Source organism: Engraulis encrasicolus, chromosome 5 (genome assembly GCF_034702125.1).
Source record: "Engraulis encrasicolus isolate BLACKSEA-1 chromosome 5, IST_EnEncr_1.0, whole genome shotgun sequence".
In the NCBI taxonomy this organism is placed as follows: Eukaryota; Metazoa; Chordata; class Actinopteri; order Clupeiformes; family Engraulidae; genus Engraulis; species Engraulis encrasicolus.
Genome location: NC_085861.1, coordinates 7,473,640 through 7,493,703, shown reverse-complemented (window position 1 = coordinate 7,493,703; position 20,064 = coordinate 7,473,640). Strand labels below are relative to the sequence as shown.

Genomic DNA, 20,064 nt, shown 5'->3' with positions numbered 1-20,064 from the left:
AACAACAGTTTATAATCATTTTATTTTAAAAACTGGCCCGACTCTCACTCTGGTCCGCCATTTTTAATTTGTAAACAACATCAAAAAAGCACATGAACGCAACGCACTTGTAAATACCACTTCGCAACTAGATAATATCTACTTCGGAAGACCACATGAATGCACTAAAACAAATGAATGCGAACGAACGCAAGTTCTTCGCACATCTTCACATTCTTGTAATCCTATGAGTTCCACATTGTCTTCTTATTACACATATATACACGCGATCATTTCGGTATGGTTTTAAATTCTCTAGTAGATATGGCTTCTGTGGTGACGAGTAACCACCTCTCTGGCTCATGTTTGGCTATGCTAATTTGGCTATGCTAATTACATGGAGTAAACAAGCCACACATGCCAGTCAGTGTAGTTCTGTATTAGCTTTTTAAAGAATATTAAAATCAGCTCAGATCAGTGAAAAACCGAACATTTTACCACCTGATTCGATAAAACGGGCCAACATGCCCATAATATGACTGCCACTACTTCTACTTCGTCGTCAGGGCCGAGATGTAATTTTTCAAAGAAAAAAAACATTCATTTGTTGCAGGGGGTTGGAACATTGCCAGCGGGGGGCGATGAGATTACTTTCCCTCCCTATACTGCAAGTTATTTCAGATTATTTAAAATGGCATCTGGGAATTCCAAAATAAAGGTGAAATAAAACACTGGTGTCCGTTTTATGTGGCTCTAGATATTGTAGTACGGGGGGGGGGGGGGTAGTTTTATAATCTTTGTGTAGCATATTCAACCTCTTCTCAGTTGCATGGCTGAGACAGTTCAAATAGGCTACTGCCTGCCAATACTGCAAGCTTCTACTTAGTTGCATTTTAACGTTGTTATGTTATAGAGAATATAATTATTATATAATTGTTACCAGGAAAAAACGAAAAGCAAGTTAATGTAATCCAGTCACTTGCTCAGTCTGTCATAGTAGCAATATTCAGTCAATGAGTGCATTCCCTCGTATTTTAGCGTTTTGCGTGGTATCTGTGGGGATCAAGGTAAGCAGATCGTGGAACTAGTAGGCTATAGATAGGTTATAGATGTAAAATAGTATACTGTATTAACTTACAGATGTAAAATATTTCGCGGCCAATATAAACTTAATGTACCGGTAGTCGTGTGTTACACAACGTGCTACATTAGCTAAGCAGTAAACATAGTAAATCAGGGGGTATAACAAGCCTGTGTCGAAATTCATTTCAGTACATCAAGATCGATGAATGCGACGCGATTTCAATGTTAACCTAGGTTAATCTAGGTCTGTGCCCCAGTCCCCAGACCCCCACATCAATGAAGTGTCCCCTATTTTGTTAATTGACAGTTAGCAACCATAGGCTACGTATACCTCGGCCCCTTTACTGGGAGGAATTTGAAAAACTGGCCCTAGTAGCAAATCCTCTCTGCTAGTAGCCCATATGCTTGAAATGACCAATAAAAGTGTTTACATGCCAAAGCATTAGGTGTCGCTGTGACAAAGTTTGGTCAGACACGATGCATACAATCCAGTGTAGCGCGAACATTTCAAATCCGAGTGAGCGGGCGGACAGAAGTGGGTTGTTTTTATTTGGCTATTCAGAAGTGTCACAAGTATTAACGGCGGAATTACAGCACATCGAGAAACATTCACTGGGAAACCGATGAGCATACAGTACTGTTGGACTAATTTTCTTCTCATCTACAGCTATATGAGCTCGATGTTGAACCAGTTCCCATACTTTCTGCTAGCAGCCTGCTTCCTGGCTAGCCGTACCGTAGCTAAGAAAAATATGAATGGTTGAATGACAACAGGGCTGTTGGCCTGTCTGAATTTTGTAACGTCATCTTCTAAAACTAATTAATGAAGTCTGTTTTAACAATACAGAGTTGACAGGGAAAAAAACACTTGGGCAATCCTGACAACACATCACGGAGGTTTGGCCTAGCATTTCATTAGCCTTTTTTGTTGTTGACTCCCCCCGTCAACCATGGCCAGTGCCACTTTTGGACGAAAACTTGGTGGTCCCGTTTTTATTAAGACTTATAGTAGAAATGAAGGGGTTCGCAAGGTACAGCCAAAACCCTGGCTCTCCCCTGACAATAACAAACGGATCTTCAGCAACAGTAGTGCTAGTGACGGATCCATGACAGAGACTAATCCGGACCCCGTTCCCCTAAAGAAAGGGTAAGTATGGGTCCTTAACCGGCATTTGAGTCTAGATGTGATAGATACTAGAGCCGTTGATTTTAAAGACGTGGTTTACCTAGAATATTTCCCCATCATTACTAGGGGGAAAAAAGTTGTTGCCAAGCCACCCAGGAAAGCCAAGAAGACTGTGTTGTTGAGCTTGACAGAGGGTGGAAGCGATGAAGAAAACGTACAGCCCTCAGATTCTGCACCTAAATCTACATCCAGGTAATTTATAGCATTATTCAGTGTAAGAACGTTTTGTCTTGATGTATTTACGCCAATGTTATAATTGATGCATTTCTATCAGAGTTGTTTTACCTGTTTTCTATTTTATCATTGCTCCATGGTGAGATTTGGTGTCTGTTCACCTCAGCAACTGCTTTAGTGTGCATGTGACTGTCAACGTGGCTTACCTGAATATTTTTCCATCATTTTTAGGAAAAAGAAAGTTGTTGCCAAGCCACCCAGGAAAGCCAAGAAGACTGTGTTGTTGAGCGGAACAGAGGGTGGCACCGATGAAGAAAATGTACAGCCCTCAGATTTTGCACCTAAATCTACATCCAATAGGTAATTCATAGCATTATCCAGTGTAAAACAACATAGATTGTTTTAAAGATTTAACCCCATCATTCACAGCATTGTTGTTATTTAGAAAGTTTTTTCTTGATGTATTCGCACCATTGTTATAATTCATGCATTTCTATCAAAGTTCTTTTACCTGTTTCTATTCTATCATTGCTCCATGGTGAGATTTGATGTCTATTCACCTCAGCAACTGCTTTAGTGTGCATGTGACTGTCAACGTGGCTTACCCGAATGTTTTGCCATCATTTTTAGGAAAAAGAAAGTTGTTGCCAAGCCACCCAGGAAAGCCAAGAAGATTGTGTTGTTGAGCTGGACAGAGGGTGGCAGCGATGAAGAAAACGCACAGCCCTCAGATTCTGCACCTAAATCTACAACAAATAGGTAATTCCAAGCATTATTCATCCAGTGTAAAACAACATTTTTTTATGATTTGACTACCTTTATTCATGACAGTGTTGTTATTTAGAAAGTTTTTTTCGTGATGCATTTAATGTTATAAAAACTTAATTCATGCATTTCTATTCCATCATTGCTACATGGTGAGATTTGATGTCTACCCACCCCAGCAGCTCATTAAGTGTGCATGCATGTGTGATTGATTGGTGACGTGTGGCACGTCTAAAGGTAGAGTATGTCATGCAGTAGTTCATGTCCGGATTATACAGTATACTGGCCATTCATAAACGTTATCTTTTTCATCAATATTTACCACCACTATCAATTTCTAAGTATTCATTATGACTGGGAAAATTACATATTTCATCTATAATATCAATGAGACTTTGTGATTGACAGTTTGACTTTGACTCTTCTCTTTGTCAGGTCAGAGAATGCAGGCCCTCCTGAGAAGGCCAAGTTTGTCACTGCTCGCCGGAGACCTCAGCCGTCCAAGCCCAGAGCCTCAGTCGCAAAGCCACAGGTTGGTAGTACAGATCGCTTTCCGTGTCAATGGCTGTGTTTACATAATGGTTTTAATGCCGAGTTAATAGTTGAAAATTAAACAGTTCCGTTTCCGAGTTTACATAGCATTTTCATTTCATTCCGAATTGTGAAGTGTTAACATGATGTTTTCGAAGTGGAATTGAGTTTTATGCGGAATTAAATTGCGTTAAATGGCAATTTAATGACCCATATGACAGAGGCCATTGACTCATCTCTGCCTTCCACTCTCTAGCTGCCTACACACTGATATAAATAGAGACTGCCAATGATTCTGTGTTAGGGTGTGTTGATGGTTATTCACTTGATTTGATTTGATCCTGAAGGAAATAAAGGTGTCCATCAACATGCAAATATACTCCCTATCAAGTTTTAAGACACTTAACTTAAGCGTATTCAACTTTACTTCTACTTTAAAATCAGTTTGTTGTGTCATTGCTCTGATATCCATGCATACAGCAAAAACGTAATTTGATGTTGGCAAAAAGTAACTGTGGAATGGATTTATATACAAATACAATACTTAAAAATACATTAAAATGTATTCTAAACTTAATACTTTTCAAAGTGCTTTTCATTAACAATAGACAGTTGCAGTTCTACACTGATGCACTCCCATGGGAAGATGCTGTCCAGTTGCCAGCTCAGTCTCCAGCACATATAAACTCTCTGTCACCTGTGGTCAACTGTAAGCCAGTAGCCGCTAGGTCCATAACAGCTCCTCTTGTGTCCCAAAATCAGGTCCTCCGGCCCTTTTCCACCCTCAACTCCTCCGACGACTTTGCCACACCCAAGCTGCCCCGCACGGTCAACCTCCGCCGAAGACAGAGACAAAGGCAAGCCCTGCAGAGGGGCACAAAAAAGGAGGAGCAGGAGAAACCGAGAAAAGAAGAAGAAGAGGAGGAGGAGGTGATGGTGTTGGAGGAGGAAGAGGAGCAGGTGGTGGTGGTGAGGCCAGCGGTGGCGGCTTTAGCGTCTCTGAACGCCAGCGCGGCAGAGGCTGAGGAGGAGGAGGTGCTGTCGTTGGCTGGCCGCGTTCCCATCTTCTCCAGCACGCCGTCCGTCCTGCCCCCCGCGCGCCGACGACCCCCCACCCGCCTCTGCGACTCCTCCATCTCCGTCAGCGCCATCTTCAGCAATGAGGACAGCACCTCCGTCTTTGCGTCTGATGCAGAGAGCCGGCGGCGCCGGGCGACCAAGCGGACGCTGCCTCCACCACACCCGAAAGGTCAAGGCCAGCCTCGCAAGCGCATCAGGCATGCCGCGTCCTCCAAGAGTGGCCCTGAGAGGGGAGAGAGGGTCACAAGCAGTGCAGGACGGTCGCCGCCACACCTCACACCTCACACAGCTAAGGACGGTGAGCCCTACATCGCCAACTCACCACCACATTTGGCCATGGAGGCTGCTGTCAGACAGCCGCCACCACAACCCACAGCCAAAAGTAAGCACTCGCACTTGGATATCATGAATGGCAATGCGGCAGGACAGCCGCCGCAGCCCAAAGCCACACAGCCACACCCGGACATTGTCATGGATACCGCTGCTGCTGCTGGGCGGCCATTCCACTCCAGAGCAGAGGAGAAATCCTCAGTTTCACCTTCGCGGCCACTCACAGAGGTCAGCACGGATTCTGCCGAAATACCACTGCCGATGCATCCTCCTGATGCAGAGGGCTCTTCTCTCCCGTCCTCCCCCACACAACCGCACACAGCGGTCCTGTCAGACTCTAGCGAGCTGATCCCGCTCCCCAAAGCCCAGCTCATGTCCTCTTCTACCCACTCCCCCTCCCCGCAGCACTCCTCACAGTCCCCGTCGCATGTCTTGTCAGACGCCAGTGAGATCATCCCACCTCTCAAAGTCCAGAAGAAGTCTTCCTCCCTTGTTTCTCCGCCCTCCTCACATCCACACACGGTGGTCCTGTTTGACACTAGCCAGCTGCCTCCGTTACCCAAAAGCCAGGAGAAAAAATGCGACACCTCCTACCTGCACTCTCCTCCACCCCCCTCCCCCTCCCAGTCCCACTCGGTGGAGGTCTTGTCGGACAGCAGTGAGCTGTTCCCTCTCCGCAGGGCATGCCGGCGTCTGGAAGATACTACATCGTCTTCCTACTCTCAGTCCCAGCAGTGTCTGGAGCTCAGCAGCGAGATCCCTCAGTCCACCACCAGGGGCACTGATGTCGTTGCTAGCGTCAGCAGCATCAATGCCAATGCCAGCAGTGGCCGACGCAGTACCATAAATGTCAACCGTGACCGTGGCCATGTAGTCCAGCAGCACCGGAGAGTCACAAAGTCTCGCAGCAGTGAACTGCCTCCTCTTCCTCCTCCTCTTCCTCATCAGGGCCCAGCAGAGCAGCTGGCGGTGGAGAAGCGCGTACATCAACATTCCGTGCTGTCGTCACCGCCAACCATAACCGTGGCGAGCCAGAACCAGAGGCGCGTTACCCGGAGACGGACCCAAACCCAGGTCCCGGTCCAGGTCCAGGTCCAGGCCCACATTCCACTGCACGAGTCCCCCAAGAAAATGAAGGAGGGTGTGATCCAAGACCAGAACCGGAGGCGGACCCGGTTGCGAACTGAAACCCAAACCCAAGGAGCGTCACCCAGCCACAGTAAGCAGCCGCCCCAGGCCCAAATCAGTCCACTGCAGGACTCCCCCGTTGGAGTGCAGGTCGTGAAGCACAACCAGCGACGGACGACCCGGAGACTGACCCAAACCCAAACCCGGGCAGTGTCATCCAGCCCCAGTAAGCAGCCGCCCCGGCCCAGTCCATTGCAGAAGTTCCCCATGGGAGTGGAGGGGGAGACGGGGCAGGCCAACACCACCACGGAAGAGCCCAGTGAGCTGGAGGGGGAGACGGGCCATGCTACTACCACAGCAGAGCCCAGTGAGCTGGAGCTCTATCAGGGCAGCTTGGAGCTCTTCACCTCAGTGGAGGAGGTGGGTGAGGCTGGGGAGGGGTGTACTAAGAAGCTGGTTCATTAGTAAACCAGGTTAAGTTAACCCTGTGGTAGAGGTAAATCATCTAATAGAAGAGCCTCAGAGTCCTCATTTTCTTAACTAAAAGGATGCCTGCAGGTACGTCTATTAGCAGGCTTACTTACTACGGCCACAGGTTCATTTGTTTGGTTGTTTGTGTATTGGTTTATTTACTTACTTATTGACTCAAATGACTTATTTTTAATATAGTGGACCACTAGTAGTGGTTAATAAATTATGCCATATTCATGTTTTTGTGCCTGAGTACTTGGGTCAAAGACGTGCAAAATGGCATTGTCATTCAGTGTAACGGATACTTTCTGCTGACTGTTAAGGTAAAAAAAACATGATTTTTAAATTGTTTCAAGTGAATGGATGACAGCCGAGGCTTTCATGAATTCACTGGAAAAAAATAAAATAAAAAGAGTCATGTTTTTTACAGTTACAGTCAGCAGAAGGTATCCATTACACTGAATGACAATGCCATTTTGCACGTCTTTGACCCACTTACAGTAGCATAGGTTAGAATATGTTATTGGGTCATTTCACGTGAAATCAGACACTTTGAGACCCGACCGATATTTCAATCATACTTGGTGTGCCTTTTTAGTAGCAAGGTAGCACCCCAGAACTGCATTGGTTTGAATCTGAAACTAATATTAAGGGAGAAACAGACTAGGAAAGGTTCACATGTGAGGGTAGGACAATATACATTCAGCCTTGATTATATCAGTCAGTGTTAGTCACAAAAAGCTGTCTGTGGTGTTCTTTGAAAGCTCTTTTCTGGCTCTACAAATTACACAATCAGCTTGGAATTCAACAACCCTCAGAATATGAATTATGATAAATTGAAAAATAAAAAATTGAATATCTAAAAAACGTATATTTTAAAATTGCCAGTTCCTTGTCTTAACGTAGTTAAGAGTTAGTAATGTCATGAACAACACCTGAAATGCTGGTGTTTGGTTCTTTATTCATTTCAGAGACAATGGGACTCAAAAATATGGCATCATACAATTCACCTAGTAATATAATATGGTAATGCTACAACATACCCTTTGATGCTTGAAGATTAAAAAAATCCTTTACTGAGCTTATTCTTTCAACCCTGCCTTCTCTGAATGCTGAAAATGGTCTAGCTTCCACTGTGTCCATTGACAATGGGCAGAAGCTGTGTAGTTTTTGAGTACCTGGAATAGGGACCGACGGGGGTGCAGGGCCCAGCGGGAAAATGCCCGTTATGCCAGATGGCCAGTCCAGTCCTGTCCCTGACACTACTCTATTAGTACTTCATTACAACTCATTTCAACCTTTATGTCCCATTATCTCTTAATAAAGAACCAAACACCCCAATGTTGTTTATGACCTTACAGGCAATGTTTAGACAAGTTTTTTAGATATCAAATTTTTAATTTTTCAATTTATCATAATTCATATTCTGAGGGTTGTTGTATTCCACACCACAGACATCTTTTTGTGACTAACACTGACTGATATAATCAATGCTGAATGTATAGTGTCCTACCCTCATTTGTAAACCTTCGCTAGTCTGTTTCTCCCTTTATATTCATGTCAGATTCAAACCAATGCAGTTCTGGGGTGCTACCTTGCTACTAAAAAGGCACACCAAGTATGATTGAAATCCGGGTCGGTCGGGTGCCAAAGTGTCTGATTTCATGTGAAATGACCCTATTGTTGTGCCTGTGCACAGATATGTTGTAAATGTCTTGTCTAGCGCTTAAATGTTTTTTCGGTCTTGTCTATGCATGGGGCACTGAGAAACACAATTCCTATTCCTTTAGTTTGGGTGTAAACAGCAAGTGAAGAATATAACATCGAAGCTGACTTTGACCCTGATTTTTATTTTTATTTTTTTAAATGTACAGGGAGGTATGCATGACGACCATGCCGGGGACACTGATGTCTCCCAGGCGACCGGTGGCTTCACGACCGCCAAGACGTCACTGGACTCTCTGGACGAGGCTACCTCACTGGCTACCTCACTGACTACTTCACTGGCTACTTCACTGGCTACCTCTGTGAATCCTGCTCTGGACAACACAGAGGAGGAGATGGAGGAGCATACAGAAGAAGAAGATGGAAGAGTAATGAGACAGACGGTAATAATACTACTAATATAGTAATAATTATAAAAATGATACTAAAAATTAATTATTGTGCTTTTTTTATTTGGAAGCAGGCAGCCAAACAGCCAAATGCTGGTGAAATTTCAGTTTGGCTGGTAGAAAAGACCAATCTCCTAGCCACTTTGACCCATCAGTGTGTGGTTGGCTTATAATTAACATCTACTAGCCATTTTGGCTGGTGATGAAAAAAAGTTAATTTAGAGCCCTGCTTGGAAGCACCATTAAAGTTTAAAGGTAACCAAGACAATGGGTAAATAAACAATAGATTACTAAAACATAGAGAACAGAATCAGTGGGAAGTGTCAGTGATACAAACTAAGCTAAAGAGATGTGTCTTTGACTACTTTTTTGTAGGTGGAGCAGTTGAAGGCTGAGTGTCTCTTGCGCCAACCTGTGGTTCAGCTGAACGACACAGGGGACATTGTGAAGGCACCGACGGAGCTTACAGAAGGAGGAGAACTGGTGGAGGTAGAAGAACGGACAGAAGGTGCGGAGGATGGAAGAGGAGCGGTAAGATGTCTGGCGGAGGAGGTCGAACATGCAGAAGAAGAACTGATGGAGGTCGAACCTACAGATGGAGGAGGAGGAGGAGTGTCGAGATGTCATGCGGAGGAGGTCGAGCATGCTAATGAAGAAGGGATGGAGGTCGAACCTTCAGAAGGAGGAGGAGAAGATGGAGGAGGAGCGTTGAGATGTGTGGTAGAGGAGTTGAAGGCCGAATGTGTCTCTCGACAGCCTGTGGTTCAGGTGGATCCACTGCAGCTGTCTGCATACCCTGGCCTGCTCAGACGCAGCAGCAGCAGCAGCAGACGGGGTGCCGGTGTCCGTGTTGCATGCCTGTCTTCCCCAGAGATTGGTGGTAGCAGCACGTTGGCCCAGGAGCAAGAAGACCAGAACTCAAGTCAAGAGGAGATAGAAGACCACAGCTCCATCCAAGAGGAGAAAGAAGACCAGAGCTCTAGTCAAGAGGAGATAGAAGACCACAGCTCCATCCAAGAGGAGAAAGAAGACCAGAGCTCTAGTCAAGAGGAGATAGAAGACCACAGCTCCATCCAAGAGAAGAAAGAAGACCAGAGCTCCTGTGAAGAGAAGAAAGAAGACCAGAGCTCCTGTGAAGAGAAGAAAGAAGACCACAGCTCCATCCAAGAGGAGAAAGAAGACCAGAGCTCAAGTCAAGCAGAGCCAGAGAGGAGCCTGGTCTCTCACAGCAGCACCACGGCAGCAGCAGCAGCAGCAGCAGCAGCAGCAGGAGGAGGAGGAGGAGAAGGTGATGATGATGATGATGGACAGGGAGCAGTGGAGGTGGAGGAAGAGGAAGAGGAGGAAGGAGGAGAAAATGGTGGTGGAGCAGTGAGACGTATAGTGGAGGAGTTTAAGGCCGAGTGTGTCTCTCGTCAGCCTGTGGTGCAGCTGGACCCACTGCGCGTGACCCCTGCACTGCTCAGACGCAGCGGGTTGTCCAGACACCAGACGGCTGCTCCAAGTACAGAGACTAGGGAGGCAGAGCCTGTGGACTCCAGCTCTGATGACCAAGCACCCCCCACCCTCAACACAAGCTCTTCCTCCTCCTGCTCCCCCTCTTCCGACGCTCCCCCAGCCGTCCACCCAAAGTCCTCATCATCTTCGTCTTACTCTGAGGTGCCCCCAGTTACCGCACACTCCTCCTCTTCCTCCTCCTCTTTTTCGGGAGGTCAGGTAGGCCAGCCAGAGCCCCAGGAGGAGCAGTCCCGTGCCAAGCAGCCCAAGCGGTGCCCCAAGACGAAGAAGGGCGCAGTGGGCACTCGCTCGAAGATGAACTCCAAAAACGGCTCCACCTCCTGCATATCCTCCTCCTCTTCCTCCTCATCTTCCTCCATCTCCACCTCTCCCAAGGATTCCACACTACTCCTGGCGGGCCAGCAGAGCCAGGCGGCCCGGGTGGGCACGGGGCGCAAGGCTGGCGTCACCGGCACCAGCGCCAACCGCTGGGGCAGGAGCAGGACGGGCCAGCGCAGGCAGAACCAGAGCCAGGACCAAACCCTGGACCTGGACCTCAAAGCTGCGGCGCGCTCACGCTACGCAAACGACTCCCTGGACTTCAGCAGAGCTGCCAAGGTAGGAAAGAATGGAATGGAATGGCTGTTGATGTAGAATAGAGATTCAGTGATGCAAATTATCGATTAATTCGTTAGCTGTTAGTTGCCTGACCTTTGATTGACTTGCGATTAATTGATAAGCAGCGTTTTTTTCCACAGATCTCAATGTTTCCCAAAAAAAAAAACTTTTTTTTTACTGTTTGTGTTCTTTAATCCAAAGGTGATTAAAATGTTCCCGCTCTTCACACTTCTCTTCTCACACACTTCGTCATGCCCAGTTCACCTGGGTCTCTGGCCAGTCGAGTTGGCGATCAATTGCGATTCATTTTTTGTAATAGACAAGTCGATTAATCGATTCATTTATAACATCCCTAGTTTGACACAGTGAAAAATGTTGTTCACCCGAATAAAAACATTCAGTTAAACAAAGATAATCAGTGTGTACGCTGATTTACTCCATATTTTCGATTTTCTTGACTGCGTCTGCTTATCGTGTGTGCGTGCTTGCGTGTGTGTCTGTGTGTATGTGTGTTTGTGTGCGTGTGTGTGTGTGTGTGTTCAGGAGTTTGCCAGCCCGGGGCTTGTGGATGGGCTGAACATCTCGTCCGTGCTGAACTGTTTCTCCCCAGACACGTCCCTCAGCACACACATGTGGAGCAGGCTCAAAGCTGCCCTCTCCGTACACAAGAAGAGAAATGGTAATCTCACGCACGCACACACACACACACACACACACACACACACACACACACACACACACACACACACACACACACACACACACACACACACACACACACACACACACACACACACACACACACACACACACACAACTGCTATTATACATGTCATGCCAGAATACATTTTCAGTCTGAAGAGACCCCTCACATGGCATTCATACATTTTGTGTGTGTGTGTGTGTGTGTGTGTGTGTGTGTGTGTGTGTGTGTGTGTGTGTGTGTGTGTGTGTGTGTGTGTGTGTGTGTGTGTGTGTGTGTGTGTGTGTGTGTGTGTGTGTGTGTGTGTGTGTGTGTGTGTACATGTGTGTTTGCAGCATCCATGACTCCCCATCGTCTGGGCCTGTCCTGCCTGAATACTCCCTCTCTGCGGGGGATGAACATCAGCATCAGTCAGGACATCTGCTCCTCCCCAGCACTGGCTCTACTGCCACGATTGGTCCTCAGCCCAGGAGGAAACTCTTCTTCGGTTTGTCACCTCTGTCTCTCACTCTCTCTCTCTCTCTCTCTCTCTCTCTCTCTCTCTCTCTCTCTCTCTCTCTCTCTCTCTCTCTCTCTCTCTCTCTCTCTCTCTACCTCTCTCTCTCACAAACACACACTCTCTTTCTCTCTCCCAAACTCTCTCTCTCTCTCTCTCTCTCTCTCTCTCTCTCTCTCTCTCTCTCTCTTGCTCTCTCTCTCAGTCTCTCACATTCGCTCGCTTACTGGCACACACTCACAATTGAACTGGCTTTACTTTTTACATGTGTGTGTGTGTAGTTTGCGTGCGAGGAGGAGATTAGCGATGCGGAGAAGGTGTATCAGGAGTGTGAGCAGGAGGGCCCGCTGTCCTTCGCCCACTGCATCCCGCCCGCACGCATGAAGAAATGCCGTAAGATCGGAGAGGGCACCTTCGGCGAGGTTTTCTCCTCCACTGACGCACAGGGAGAGCCACTCGCGCTCAAGGTGTGTTCTCACACACACACACACACACACACACACACACACACACACACACACACACACACACACACACACACACACACACACACACACACACACACACACACACACACACTCACCAGACTTGTATGAAATTCAGAATTGAATTAATTGAAATTCACTGTAATGCCATAATATGAACACTAGGTGGTGGTGTTTAATGTACTCTCAATGGGTGGTGTAGATTAAATTCAAAGAAATTCAAGGTAATGACACTACCTAGTCAGGGTGCCCGGGTTTTTTTAAAAAGCAGTAAAAGGTAGTAAATGAAAACTTGCAAAATAATGACCAGTAAAAGGTATTCAACATCTCAGTTGGTAGTATTTTTTCTGGACTCCTACAACTGTTCTTAGGCCTATGTGTTTTCTATTTTTTTAATTAAACTGTAGTCCGTAATCTCAATTAATTACTACATTTGGGCGAATTATATTTTATGCAGCGGCAAGGACCTGGGAGTTGGCGTTGCGTCCACTGATGTAGCATTGTGCTAGTTGTTAACAAACTGAACTAGTTCTAATGGTCGAAGCGAACTGACAGCCGTCAGGCATCAACACAGCAGAACCTGGGAGGTATTGTATGGTTTGGTGAAGCTGCATAACATTACAATTTATATCGGGGGCCGGATAAAACAGCCATCGAGACATAGGTTCCTCACCCCTGCTTTAACAGGTCATGACAAATGTCTGGGACAGAAACAGAGTAGGGAGCAGATAGCCTGTGCAGATACCCTGCATTAACTTGTACTAACACATACACTCAACGATTACTAAATTATTTTATAATTATAAAATTATAAATTATAACGTCAATTGTCAAATTATACAGTTATTATTAATTCATGTTATTAATTAGCTTTGGAAAGGTATTACATTTCTTTACTCAGTTTGAGCACGAAGTCGTTGTGGTAGTAAAAAAAATTGGAGGTAGTAAAAGGTAGTAAAAAGGTAGTAAATTCAACCTAGAAATATCTGTAGGCACCCTGCTAGTGTTCGTATTATGGCATTACTTTGAATTTCAATTCATTCATTTCGGAATTTCGTACAAGCCTGACACACACACACACACACATACACACACACACACCGCAATCATCACTGCAGTCAAAGTAAAAAGGAATTCATCCTCCCATTCTTAATGAACATCTAATGATTTTGGCTTCATCAGATGTCGATTCTCTGCCACACTTGCAACTGTAGGCTATTGGCCACGCCAGACTCTAGCCATGGTGACGGCGCTCAAGGATGATAAGCAGCAGGATTATTCTTTTTTTTAAAGGAAGAAAGAAAAGAACCCTCTGACACGAGGAGAAAGCTGTGATGAGCCTTTCTGAACGGAATACAGACGCAAATATGAACGCCAGAGTGCTGCTACTGCAGTCATTTCAATATTTCTGCAGCCTATAGCCTAATCATCCAATTTCTTTCCTCCTGCCTCTAGATCGACAAGAAAAGCCTCCGTGATCGACCCGTCGTTGGTGCTCTACAGTCTCTGAGAATGCATGTTTTACAACCCCCCCCAACACACTTTTCTCACTCTACACCCTCCAAGAGTTCCACCCAATATGCCCCCCCCCCTCCCCTCTCTCTCTCTCTCTCTCTTGCATGTGACTGTCTCATGACTGATGTGTGTGTTGTGACGCATGTTGTTGCCATGTTCTTGTGCCTACTCCAGATCATTCCACTAGAGGGCGATCAGAAGGTGAATGGAGAGGATCAGAAGACCTTTGGAGAGATCCTTCATGAGATCATCATCAGCAAGTGTGTAAATGTCATATTAGATGCATTACTACTACTTGGCTTGATTTTCATTTGATTGATCATGTTCATTTACATGTGTGCCTGTCTTGGTGTGTGTGTGTGTGTGTAGGGAACTGAGCATATTGGATGAGAAGGACCAGAACAGAACAGACGGCTTCATCGGCCTGAAAAAGTCAGTGAGCCGCAGCAGCCGACACCTTCACATCTCACCCTAGACCAGCGGTTCTCACCCTAGACCAGCGGTTCTCACCCTAGACCAGCGGTTCTCCCCCTAGACCAGCTGTTCTCAGCCTATATCAGCGGTTCTCCCCCTAGACCTGTGGTTCTCCCCCTAGACCTGTGGTTCTCAGTCTAGACCTGTGGTTCTCAGCCTAGACCTGTGGTTCTCAGCCTATATCAGTGGTTCTCCCCCTAGACCTGTGGTTCTCAGCCTAGACCTGTGGTTCTCAGCCTAGACCTGTGGTTCTCAGCCTATATCAGTGGTTCTCAGCCTAGACCTGTGGTTCTCAGCCTAGATCAGTGGTTCTCAGCCTAGATCAGTGGTTCTCAGCCTAGATCAGTGGTTCTCCCCCTAGACCTGTGGTTCTCAGCCTAGACCTGTAGTTCTCACCCTAGACCTGTTGGGGCGTATTACAGAAAACATCCTATCTCCACTCGTCCTATCTTAACTTTTTACTTAGGATACGATATTTTCCAGTTTGGTATTACAGAAACAAATCCTAACTCTTTTTAGGATTCTTATCTTATCTTTGGAAATCCTAAGTATCTAAACATCTACAATCCACTTTATATGTCTGTTACCTGACAACAAATGCACCGTTACCTAGCAACAGTGCGACACAACGCAACGACGCAAGCTAGAACAGAAGTTTTGGTTTTGACTTTCTCCTGCATCTCGCGGTCTGCCTGCTAAACCAGAGAGGAAGAGTATGTGAAAATTTCGCTAAACTTTTACAAACTAGGCAACACTGTGCAGTCTGCAGGGCACTTATTAATGACGTTCCACCGATCAGATTTCATTTCTAATGTCAGCAGCAACATGTGAGGAAGGAGGAGGGCTCCGGGAGTTTCTCACACTCGCTGCCTACAAACCTCCTGTTAAAATGGTCAAATAGCCTACATTGTGTTTCAGTCCCAATAAAGTGCATATTCCCCTTTCAATATTTTCATCCCAATGCATTTATTTTATCAAGCGAATGCACGCACAATGGTCGGCTCGCCTGTCATGCAGGGTTGATATCGAACTTCACATCTTCTATATTTATCATCAATCTTCACTTCACACATCGTTTGGTTCAGTCAATAAATTGAATTCACATGTTCATTCGTTCACAATTGCGTTGTTGTCAGGATGAAATTACTTTACTTGACTGTAGCTCTGGCTGAAACAGCTGAACGTGGTTCAAGCTATGATTTTACAGACGACCGAGTTTCAAAAGAATGATCCATTAGTTCCGAATAGACCGTCTCTGGTCTCTTAAATTATCAACATTAGCTACATTTTGGCTAACTCCCAATGGATAATTGGGACTTAGGACAGCTGGGTGGCTGTCCTAAAGTTAGGACAAATAATTTAAGATTTTTCAAAGTTAGGATGCTTCTGTAATATAATTATCTTAACTTCAGATAGGATGTGCAAATCAACTTAGGAAACAATGTTCTGTAATGCGCTTTTCCTAAATTTCGATCCTAAAGTGCCGTTACCGTGGTAAATAGACAGATAAGATAGGATTCTCAAGATAGGAAGTTTCTGTAATACGCCCCGTGGTTCTCAGCCTAGATCAGTGGTTATCACCCTAGACCAGCGCCTAGATCAGTAGTTCTCACCCTAGACCAGTGGTTCTCAGCCTAGATTAGTGGTTCTCAACCTTGTGTGAATAAACCCCCTTGACCTCACCATAAGCCGCCCAACGCAAATGGAAACTAAACTTCTGTTGTCATTCGGTGTGTGTGTGTGTGTGTGTGTGTGTGTGTGTGTGTGTGTGTGTGTGTGTGTGTGTGTGTGTGTGTGTGTGTGTGTGTGTGTGTGTGTGTGTGTGTGTGTGTGTGTGTGTGTGTGTCCTTCCTTCTCCTCTCCTCTCCATTGCAGCATTCATTGTGTGCAGGGCTCTTACCCTAAGCAGTTACTCAGTGCCTGGGACAAGTTTGACCGAGAGCGGGGCTCCGACAACGATCGACCCGGTAAGAACTGCTCTGCCAGAGCTCAATGTTCACTATAAATGGGGGAACACACTGCCCAGGGCAAAAGCGACAAAGATGGCGGAAGTAACTGACTTGGTTTGATGGGGCAAGCGTGGGCAAGTAGCAAAAGCATTTTTGGTGTCGAGGGCATCACAGGCATCAAGAGAGGAGGTCATCTTCACCCAGCGATATGCAATGAGCTGTGACGTCTCGACTTCTTCATCTCTTCTACAGCACTTGGTCTATTCAGTCAAGCGGGATTCTTCGGGGGGTTTTTTTGTTTGTTTTTTGTTTTTGTTTTTTTTCTGGCTTTTTCCGCCAGCAATCTGTTCATACACTAAGGGCGTGATTAAATTAAAAAAAACTTCTGCTCAAAAAGGCTATCAGAATAATACAGTTGTTCTATAAAATTACTTGTATGCATCCAGATTTTTCCATTATCAGTTGGTTTAATGCAGATATTATTACGCAACTACGTTAAACTTGGAATTTTTCACACACCTCAGCTGGCAGATGCGTCAGAGATGGCCCATGGGTCACTCAGCAGACAACTTGAAGAAACTCCCGCACACTGACCATTTAGCTGTTTTTCTTTAATGAGCGACGTTTCGGTACTAGACCTTCATCAGGCAATCTCTCCTGGTGAAGGTCTATGAGATTGCCTGATGAAGGTCTAGTACCGAAACGTCGTTCATTAAAGAAAAACAGCGAAATGGTCAGTGTGCGAGAGTTTCTTCAAATTATTACGCAACGAACTTCTTTCGTCCAGATTTAATACAGTTGTTACAACCCAACTTGTTTCCCTTCTAGATTTCTTCGGCGAGGAACAGTTCTTCCTCATCCTGGAGTTTGAATTTGGTGGCTGCGATCTTGAAACCATGAGTGGCAAGGTAGAGATGAATGTAAATCCATAAAAAATAATGTGTACGTGTGTCATGCACATGTGTGTGATTGTGTCCGTGCACGTACGCGCGTGTGTGTGCGTGTGCGTGTGGGTGTGCAATGCATGTACTGACATTGCAATGTGTTGTTGTAGGCAGGAAGCACAGAGTAAATGTGTGTGTGCGTGCGCAATGTGTTCTGTTGCATTTCCTTACATTGCAAGGTGCTGTCATGTCATAGTAAGGCTTATTATGGCTTTTCATTCAGTGAGGGGTGGATCTTTGAAAACCACAACTTGGACCTTTAAGATCTCTCTCTCTCTCTCTCTCTCTCTCTCTCTCTCTCTCTCTCTCTCTCTCTCTCTCTCTCTCTCTCTCTCTCTCTCTTACGTGTGTGTGCGTGTGCAGCTGGCGTCTCTGGTTCAGGCAAAGAGCATCCTACAGCAGGTGACGGCAGCACTGGCGGTGGCTGAGCAGGCCTTGTGTTTTGAGCACAGGTTGGTAAACATGCACCCAAAACTCAAACACACACAAACAACAGAGCAAGACGTCTGTTTTGAGCACCCATCGGAAACCACCAACCCATCACCCAAACGTGTCAACACACACACACACACACACACACACACACACACACACACACACACACACACACACACACACACACACACACACACACACACACCTGTATCCATCTGCTGAGCTATGCTTTCCTTTGTGTGCGTGCGCGTGTGTGTGTTAACAGGGATCTGCACTGGGGTAACATCCTGGTGAAGAGCACCAAGAGCCCTGAGTGCTGTTACACGCTGCAGGGCCAGAGCCACTGCATGGACGCCCACGGGGTTCAAGTCAACATCATCGACTACTCCCTCTCACGCCTCGAGATCGGTACGCCTGCTCTCTCTCATTCCTCATCCCATCCCTCATCTCTTTCTCTTTCTCTCATCCCTCATTTCTCACTCTCCCTCTCACGCCTCGAGATCGGTATGCCTGCTCTCTCTCTCTCTCTCTCTCTCTCTCTCTCTCTCTCTCTCTCACTCTCACGCCTTGAGATCGGTACGCCTGCTCTCTCTCTCTCATCCCTTATCTCTTTCTCTCTCTCATCCCTCAAGATCAGTACTCTCTCTCTCTCTGTCCTTCTCTCTCTCTAATCCCTCTCTCATCTCTTTCTCTCTCCTCCCTCGAGATCAGTTCTCTCGCTCTCTCTCGCTCTCTCTTGCTCTCTCTCACGGTTTGATCGGTACGCCTGCTCTCTCTCTCTCATCCCTTATCTCTTTCTCTCTCTCATCCCTCAAGATCAGTACTCTCTCTCTCTCTGTCCTTCTCTCTCTCTCATCCCTCTCATCTCTCTCTCTCTCCTCCCTCGAGATCAGTTCTCCCTCTCTCTCTCTCTCTCTCTCTCTCTCTCTCTCTCTCTCTCTCTCTCCCTTTCTCTTACTCTCCCTTTCTCTGGTCAGTAGATGCTGAAGTAGATGGGTCTTGTATTCTCCAGTTATTCTGTCTTTGTTTCTCTTTCCCACCCTCCACAAACTGTTAAGAAACTCACCCCTGTGTGAACACTGTTGTGTAAATACAGATAATGGTTGGTGTTGCTGCTGTTGTTCTTCATGTTGACGACAACTCTTTCTGTCATCCACCAGACGGGCTGACGGTGTCTTGTGACATCTCGACTGACGAGGAGCTGTTCATGGGCCAGGGCGACTACCAGTTCGACATCTACCGCAAGATGCGAGAGGAGAACGAGTAAGAACCATCTCCCTTCTCTCCAGGACTGAATGCACAACACTGTTGTAACATTGTAGTAACAACTCTCGCTCTCTCTCTCGCCCTCCCTCTCTCCCTCTCTCTCTCTCTCTCTCTCTCTCTCTCTCTCTCGCCCTCCCTCTGTCTCTTCCCCTCCCTCTCTCTCTCTCTCTCTCTCTCTCTCTCTCTCTCTCTCTCTCTCTCTCTCTCTCTCTCCCCTCCTGTTCTCTTCCAGGAATGAGTGGAGTGAGTACCACCCCCACTCCAACGTGTTGTGGCTGCACTACCTGACAGACAAGCTGCTGGGGATGAAGTATAAAGCCGATGCCCGGAGTGCCCAGGCGAGGGCGCTCAAGGGCAGCCTGCAGCGCTTCTTCGCGGAGGTGCTCTCCTTCAAGTCCGCTCGAGAGGTGCTGCAGCAGAGTGCTCTGTTCCAGTCATAGTAGACATAATAGAATATGTAAATATTTATTTTATAAATATGTCTATAGTTTTGCTGTTTTGTTTAGAACACTGCATAGTGAAGGATCCACTCGTCTTTGTTAACAAACTGTTTTTACACACTCTGTAATTGTAGGGTTTTTAAAATTGCTTTAATATATATATCTTGTCTGAACATGCTCATACTATTAAAGCCGTTTGTATCATGATTTTGATTTGGTACACTGTGTTGACAGGTTACAACATGTAAACAAATTACATGCTACAGAAAAATAACCTGTGTCTGTGATCATAACTAGCTGATTTTTCATTGTTTTGAATTCAAAACATGCAATTACTGAAAGTAACCCATAGAATCTAATAAATTTGTGTTAAATCAATCTGTTTGGATGGTTTTTTTTTC

The 20,064-nt window shown here is 46.0% G+C and overlaps 1 protein-coding gene across 1 annotated transcript; it reads left to right on the top strand.

The window, feature by feature from the left end:
* The first annotated feature begins 1,588 nt into the window (after nucleotides 1-1,588).
* haspin (histone H3 associated protein kinase) lies at nucleotides 1,589-20,041 on the top strand. The gene is made up of 19 exons (XM_063198615.1): nucleotides 1,589-2,209; nucleotides 2,315-2,440; nucleotides 2,654-2,782; nucleotides 3,053-3,181; nucleotides 3,623-3,719; nucleotides 4,481-6,676; nucleotides 8,602-8,835; nucleotides 9,217-10,956; nucleotides 11,500-11,635; nucleotides 11,995-12,146; nucleotides 12,437-12,622; nucleotides 14,330-14,415; nucleotides 14,525-14,587; nucleotides 16,505-16,596; nucleotides 17,407-17,486; nucleotides 17,886-17,974; nucleotides 18,223-18,365; nucleotides 19,118-19,220; nucleotides 19,456-20,041. The coding sequence occupies exons 1-19, from the start codon at nucleotides 2,013-2,015 to the stop codon at nucleotides 19,661-19,663; spliced, it is 6,186 nt and encodes a 2,061-aa protein (XP_063054685.1). The 5' UTR covers nucleotides 1,589-2,012; the 3' UTR covers nucleotides 19,664-20,041.
* Nucleotides 20,042-20,064: the final 23 nt, after the last annotated feature.

Coding starts and splice junctions, on each gene's coding strand:
- haspin (XM_063198615.1), top strand. CDS start 2,013: ATGGCCAGTGCCACTTTTGGACGAAAACTTGGTGGTCCCGTTTTTATT. Junction 3,720..4,480: donor CCTCAGTCGCAAAGCCACAG/GTTGGTAGTACA, acceptor TCCCAAAATCAG/GTCCTCCGGCCCTTTTCCAC. Junction 17,487..17,885: donor TTGAAACCATGAGTGGCAAG/GTAGAGATGAAT, acceptor GTGCGTGTGCAG/CTGGCGTCTCTGGTTCAGGC.